Here is a 7,587-nt window from a genome sequence, read left to right on the forward strand (position 1 = left end):
TGGTTTCTCAGGTTCCTACTGAAGCTGCCTGCTGCCATGCTTTCTACAATATTGTGGACTCTGGCTGGGCAGTGGTGGCACATGCCTTTATTTAATCCCAGCACTTGGGAGGCAGAGGCAGGCGGATTTCTGAGTTTGAGGCCAGCCTGGTCTACAGAGCAAGTTCCAGGACAGCCAAGGCTACACAGAGAAACCGTGTCTTGAAAAAACAAAACAAAACAACAAAACAAAAATTGTGGACTCTCCTTCAAGAGTCATGTGCAAAGAAAGCAAGCAAGACAATTCTCCCATAGGCCATTGCTGGTCCTGTTCTGGTTTATCCTATCAAAGAGAAGAGTAGCTAATACACAGGGTCCCACTCTTAAGGCCCAGGCTAGGCTCAGAATCAAAATAATCATCCTGCTTCAGTCTCCTGAATTCTGGGATTACTGCAGTGTTTCCTTAAGATATTACTTAACCAGAGCTAACCATTAAGAGCAGTACCTAGAACCTTGATGAGCATTGCCAATGTTTCTGTAGGTGAAGTGCTCTGTATGTGAGTCCTTCAAAATTTTCCAAATGTAATTCCTAAATACAGGGAGACCCAGAAATTAAGCACGCTTCTCTTTTTTTGCCCAATTTCTCAAATAGATGATACTGCTTAAATGTATGATGCCATTACAGTGTATTCCATATTTATTACACAACTGATGAGAAAAACAACTGTTAGCACAAGAATGCCAGTTTATTCCCCTTTCCACTTTTTGGACACATGAACACAAAATATCCCTGCAGGCCAAAAAACCTGAAAAACCAAAACCAATAACAATAACAAAAACCTCTGCAAATTTTAAACAACTGTTATCTTATCTCACATGGGGGTACAACCCTTCCTTAATAGCTTAGAAAGTACCTCATATCGCTGGAGACAAACATCCAGTCCAAAATAATAATATACATTTTAAAACATTACAAGTCTAACCATACAGAAACCATACCATTAGTCAGATAAACAAACACAAACATTTCAGCCAGTACACACAGAAAGAATATGAATATGTCGGTAGGAAGGAACAAGAAAATGGTTCAGCAATAAAGATCTTTCCTTTAATTCTTGGAGTTGAAGCAGTTATTAGTATGATGCACTCAACCTCTGCTTTCTTAAAGTGAAAGCAGAGCAGCCACCTTGCTACTGAGCAAGACAATCTTAAGAGCATATCCATGGACGGTAACCATGGTGGTGTAGAGAGGGTGAGCCTGGTTAGAGCAGTGCATTGCCTTTTCCCATGGGAAGGACTAGGTAGCTGAGCCAGGTGGGTAGGCTTTGATCTAGGATACGGGCTGGACCCCAGATCCTAAGGTACACACCACTTAGAACATGCCTGCTTGTAAGTCATCATCTTTGGAAGCAGCATATAGAACATACAGTAAGAACGAATGTGGTTCGCCTGCCCAGAACACTGGCTGCATCAGCTCAGAATTCAACAACTAAGAACAACAAAACATAATTGGTTCAACACTTGGGTCTTTCCCATTCTTAATGTCCTATGCTCCTTAGCCCCAAACTGTCATTCTTTAGAGTTGCTACACCAAAACCTTCCACACTACATGACAGAACCTAAATAGGCTGCATTTAAAAGAACCAAACAGCCTAACACTACTTCTAGAGAATGCACACCTCCCAATGATTGACACATGCATAACAAGTCAGTCAGTTTTTTGAGGGGGTGGGGTACCTATTTGAATTGCCAACCCTAGTTAAATTAAAACTATGCATTCAGATTTGCTTTCGATGGTATTACTGCAGTTCTGATTCTGCAGTGATCACCTCCTGACTGTTCACCCCTCAGCATGTTTTCCCCCAGTAATCCTAACTCTTCCATATTTTTTTCCATTTGTGCAGAACAACAGCATCACATGCTTATTGGTACCATTTTCCTGCAAAAGTCGGTCTCTTGGCTTTCCCTCCAGCCCCACACTGATTCACCCCAGCAGACTAAGACTGACAGTTTCAGAAATATTGTTCATGGGCAAACCTAGAACCCAATTGCAGGAACGTGGATGGGGCTTCTGGGTGCACTGCTTGCTCACTGTTCCATTGTGTTGGAAGATGGCAAGAGTTTCTTAAACTGTGCACTGTCAACAAGCAAGCCCTAGGCACTCCAGTGCAGGTATGGTGCCTCTGGCTAGCCACCAGCCACCAAGGGTTCTTCACATCACAGACTCCAGGCAAGTTTTCCTTTTCCTAAAAAAACTTCCTTTTCTCCCCCTCCTTTTGGGTCCAGAGTGGCTGTGCTGCAGAGTATTTTCTGTGCTTTCCCTGAACAGGTGTGAATAAAAGCGGCAGTCAGCCATTTGTCAACATGTCCTGATTTGTATTATCCAAGTGAGGTATTTGCAAAAAAGGAAAATCTTAGGGAACGGACATCTGCTGTCTCTTCACTCCTGTGTTGTGCTTCAGCCACAGGACTTGCTTTTCCCCACTGTCTGCAGATATTAAGGATGTCTGCACCCATCCTCATGTGCTATAGGATTAGATAGGCATTGTACACTCTCTCGGAGGCCAGTCTCAGCAAACACTGGTGGCACGGCTGAGCGACAGACAGTACACGGAAATGTAAACATTAACGTATCTACACACTTATTGAAACAACTGAAGGGAAACTGTGCTTTATATTGCTGGGATTATGAGAGCACTCGTTTAACAGATGTGAACCTTGGACCAACTAATGAGTTCAAGCAAACGCCCTTTACCATCCGATCCAGTGTTTCCCACCAATGGTTTCTACAGAGACTTCAGTCTCTCCCTAGCACCCTCCCCAGCCAGGAGGAGTGTGGCTGTACATAGAGCCTCTTACCTTTTACCCCTTGCCCTTCAGTTTAGAGTAAAATGTGGGCTGGAAACCGTGGGTGGAACTACCTTGACTATGTAACGCTTGTCCTTAACAAAGTATTATCTACACTAAATACAGAATACATTTCCCCTATGTTCTAACTGATACTTGCTTTACATCAGTTCCCTTTGTTTGGACAAGAAAAGGAATCTTGTCTTCCTGTGAGGGAATCTAGAACCTATTACAGAAAGAGAAAAAAAAAAATCAACTTCTTCTACAGAGTTTTAGTTGAAAAAGAGAAAGGCAAAGCCAGCAAGCACATGTCAAGCTGCCTTGAAGGCAGCTGTGCGCACAGCCTTGACTCCCAGGGAAACTAGTTTTTTACTGGCTGGTACTTTCTTTTCAAGTGCAGTAATGCTCAATGTGCCTTACACATCAGCAAAGCCTGACCAATCAGAAAGCATCCTGGTTCCAGCTTTTTTTTTTTTTTAAAGTGAAGGACACTGACTATAAAATAGGTTTTGTTTTTTTTTTTTTTTTAAAAAAAACAATTACTTAAAAGGACATTGAAATCTGTGTCTTTATAAACTGGTTTCAGAATATCCTAGTTATGATATATAAGAAATGGTTGATAAAATCATACTAAAATCTCATCTAGAAAACTACATCAGGAGGAGAAAGGGCAGGGGCCTTAAAAATGCTTATTGCCAAAGTTAACTTTCTATGAGAGAAGTTTAAAGATCATTTAGATCTAACACACCACACAGCAGCATAAAACGGGCACTTTTGAAGACATGGAAAAATACTAAAAGCTAATTCTCTTTTTCCAAATATGGAGAACATGGGTACTTTTTACCATGGCAGTGTTATCTGTCCCCATGACACGCATTACATCTGCTTATGTCATGGAGTCACAAAAGCCAGCCAAGTAAGGGAACTGCCTGTTGGATCTGCAGCCAGATATAGTGCAATTGCCGGGCAGCCTGTACTCCACAGCGCAGGCCCGAAGAGATCAGTAAGATAAAGCAGTGAAGGTAACAGAGTTCTGTAAAACTTTCAAAAATTAATGCTCCTTAAAGGCATTTATAGTGGCAAAGTCAGAAATCTCCATTAAGAAGTCTATGGACCCACCCAATTGAAAAGTTAATGGAAATGATACAGGTTGTTTGGTTTCTCTCTCCCAGTTACGCACTCCATTCAATAAACACAGGAAAAAGGAAATACTCCTCTTATAAGACTAGATGCGGTGAATACCACAGCTAGCAAAATATTCCATAGAAACCCTTCTTGGAAAGTCCTTTAGAAAGTCAAGGCTGATCAACCTTCGCACATCGAGGTAAGAATTCTGCCCAGTGCATCAGAAAACATAATCTATGAGTATCTATTTCTTTAAAAAAAAAAAAAATGGCTCAATTTTGTTAATGCCTCAGACAGGGCTGCAGAGTCCAGACTCAGTGCAACTGTTCTGAGCTGCTGGTAGGGACCTGAACCAACTGTGGCTCTACGAGAGGAGTAGGCAATCTGAAACATTGTGAGGATGAGTGGGATGCCAAATTGGTTGAGTTCTTTTCTAAGACTCTCAGGCAAAATACATGGTGTGCTGGGTATCGTGGTGGATCTGCACAGCCTTAGCCAAGGCCTGAGGATCCCGGCCGTTGCTCTGTCCCGACACGTGACTGCCTTCCGCACTACAATGAGAACAAAACAAGAAACCAGGCATTAGCAGAAGACTACTTGAAACTTCAGTGTTTCAAATAGCACAAACATCTTGGCTCAAGCCTGGGCTACACAAACAATTTATGTTTCCTTAGACACTTTTTTCAACTGAAAACTACAGTACAACTTCTTTAATGGGTGGTTGTAATAATTAATTAATGTTCACAAAAACCAAGTGTTTGAAAGCACCTATGTGAGGACTTCACTGCCCCTTCTGTCTGTTTGGTTTCTACTCGTTCTTCAAGCTTCAATTATAAGTCATATCCCTCTTAGAAACTTCCCTGACTTCAAAGTCCAGGTCAGGGTCACCTAGAATATGTTTTCACAGAATACTGTGCTTTTCTTTTACACTATTAAACACAATGGAAATGAAGTTGTTAATTGGGAAATGTCCAGGTATTCTCAGGTATTCTTTACTGGGATGAAATCTTCAAGAAAAAAAGTATTCTTCTCCTCCCCTTCTTCCTCCTTCTCCTTTTTTCTTCTTTTGAAATAGGATCATACGATGTAGACTTCGCTGGCCTCAAGCTCACAGAGACCCCTTGCCTTTGAGGTGTGGACCTCCATGCCTGGCATAACCTTGTTCCTACTTGCTAGCACTGTTTCCTACATTAATGAGTCTATGGGCCTAGCAGAGTGGTCACAAGTTCTAAACATACATCTTGGGGTACCCTGTACTATAGGGTCTGGCAAACCATCCCTTTTTGGGTGTTGAGGACTCAATCTGGGGTTTCACGTGTGCTGAGCACTCTACTCACCATGGTGTCACACCCTTGGCCCCCAACCTTTCTCTCTGAATGCTGATGTTACCCCAGTCATTTCTGACCTCATCCTCTGCTCCTCCACTCACAGCACTCCAGCCCAGGAACAGCTTTTACATTTAGCAAAGACAATCTTGCTCCAACACAGTTTCCCACTCCATGCCTGCTATTCCCTTTTACTATGCTCCAGTCAAAGAAAACTAACTATTGTCCAAAAATGTCACTTGCTCTTTCTCTCCTTTATGTCTACTATCCCCGTGCCTGGAAAAATCCTCTTTCTTTGTAAAGCTAAGCCCTGCCCACCTAGCTATAAAGTCTCTAGCAACCTTTCCTCTGATTTCCCACTGCATGGTCATCTACAATGAGTTAGACTACTTGTCAGTTTTATATTCACCTTTATTACCGCCACACTGAAACATAAAATTCCCATAGGCAAAAAACATGGCTTACGAATCTCATCATTTTCTAGTACCTAGCACAGTACTAGGCATACAGTACCAAATAAATGTTTTGCATGAATGGATGTATATTAAAGAATGCAGGGCTGGTGAGATGGCTCAACGGGGAAGAGCACCGACTGCTCTTCAGAAGGTCATGAGTTCAAATTCCAGCAACCACATGGTGGCTCACAACCACCCGTAATGAGATCTGATGCCCTCTTCTGGTGCGTCTGAAGACAGCTACAGTGTACTTACATATAATAAATAAATAAATCTTAAAAAAAAAAAAAAAAAAAAAAAAAAAAAAAAGAATGCAAAGGGTAAAGCCACAGCTGGGCACTCTGTAATAGTGCACATTTCAATCCCTTACAGAAACAGACTTGCAGTGGAATGTCTACTATTTAGCAACTGAATTGAGACTTGGGGAAGAGCCCAGAAACTGCTACACTTCACAAATGGCCATTTGGGAAAGAAAATTAATGCAAAGAGCTTGTTTAGCCATTTATGAGTAGCTCAGTAAGAGGGCAAACTGTCTGAGTGTCTTGCCATCCCTACCTAGTAGTGAAGATAGTCACCTCTTTGGTTTCCCAATAAGCCCCGAATGACTCCGGTCAATTCTGGATTGTACTGGAAGCCAAATGAGCTAGGTAGGACTCCTTCATGCATGAAGTGGAATGCACAGTCTGTGACCACTCTGATTAGAGCTAGGGTGCTCTGCCACCACCTTTTGAGGCTGCCTGGGACCTCAGCAGAACTGAAATGCAGTTCTATGTGAAAACCACAGGCAGCTCCAAATGAGACTCTGTTAGAGACACAAGTTTAAACAAGCTTGAGCACTTCTTGGACCAAAGTCACATTAAAAGTTCTCAAAGCCTCGTGCAGTTTTAATTGTTCCTTGCAGGCTAAACCTTAAAAGGATGTTTAAATCTTTAAAGGGGTTTTCTGTAAAGCTTGTTTTTAAAAACATGATTCCACAACAGGAAAAGTAAAAGTCTTTTTACTCTTGAGGAACTTGCCTGTCATGATCTTTATCCACCAAATGATACCTTGCCCTGAATGCTACAAGCCGGGCATAATATGCAGGGGCAGGAATGGAGACGGAGCGTGTGCACCTCACGTAAGTGTGACAGAGCTGGTAAGTCAGTAGCTGCAGTTCATCTGCAGTGAAGCAGTTGTCATCCCACAAGACCTGGTAATGAGAAGGACGACTGGTTCCCTGGAGGGAGAGTTTTAGGATTAATGCATTTCTAGCAGGACTTGGCTTCCTAAGAGACAAGATAATAATAATAATCTAACTATTAAACTCAACAGTATTTCTGCCTCACCCCATACCTACAAGTAGATCCCTGCATAGCAGTCCTGAAACATAGCCATCAACAAAGCTGGCATAGCATATAATGACAAGTCTACTCAAGCTAGCTGCTGAGCTGGCAGATACTTTTCTATCAGGTCAAAGATCTGGACTAGCTTCCAAATTACCTGAATTCCTGCATGACTACAGAGGTAAAAGTCAAACTCAGATGGATGTGTGATGGTGCTATCCACCGTAGTGCCTGCTGGGACATTGCCACTTTTCCCCACCTGTTAAAAAGATACAATTTTTAAAAATACAATTAACCATCTGAGTAACAAACTGGTTTAAGGCCACTTATTTCCTTCAACACATGAATTGGTAATAAGTTAGTAGATTGCTGTTATGTGAAGTCTCAAAACTAGATCAATTCAAGATGTCAAGCCAGACACGGTGATTCATTCTTGTAACCTCAGCATTTGGGAAGTTGAGGCAGTAGGATTGTTCCGAGTTCAAGATCAGCAAGGTCAGCTTGGGCTACAGTGTGAGACCCTGTTTTTAACTAA

General features: G+C 42.0%; 1 protein-coding gene across 2 annotated transcripts in view; it reads right to left on the minus strand.

Annotated features, from left to right (window-relative positions):
- Positions 1 to 654: 654 nt before the first annotated feature.
- The window catches only part of LOC116096643 (protein argonaute-4), a 46,757-nt gene continuing 39,824 nt past the window's right edge, over positions 655 to 7,587 (minus strand). For both annotated transcript variants that reach the window (XM_031378665.1, XM_031378666.1), the window contains exons 15-17: positions 7,210 to 7,311; positions 6,747 to 6,946; positions 655 to 4,501 (exon numbers count right to left, since the gene is read on the minus strand). In XM_031378665.1, the coding sequence (XP_031234525.1) occupies positions 4,393 to 4,501; positions 6,747 to 6,946; positions 7,210 to 7,311 (411 nt within the window). In that variant the 3' untranslated portion in view covers positions 655 to 4,392. The remainder of the gene's footprint in view (positions 4,502 to 6,746; positions 6,947 to 7,209; positions 7,312 to 7,587) is intronic.

The sequence above is a fragment of the Mastomys coucha genome, unplaced genomic scaffold, assembly GCF_008632895.1.
Source record: "Mastomys coucha isolate ucsf_1 unplaced genomic scaffold, UCSF_Mcou_1 pScaffold18, whole genome shotgun sequence".
Lineage (NCBI taxonomy): Eukaryota > Metazoa > Chordata > Mammalia > Rodentia > Muridae > Mastomys > Mastomys coucha.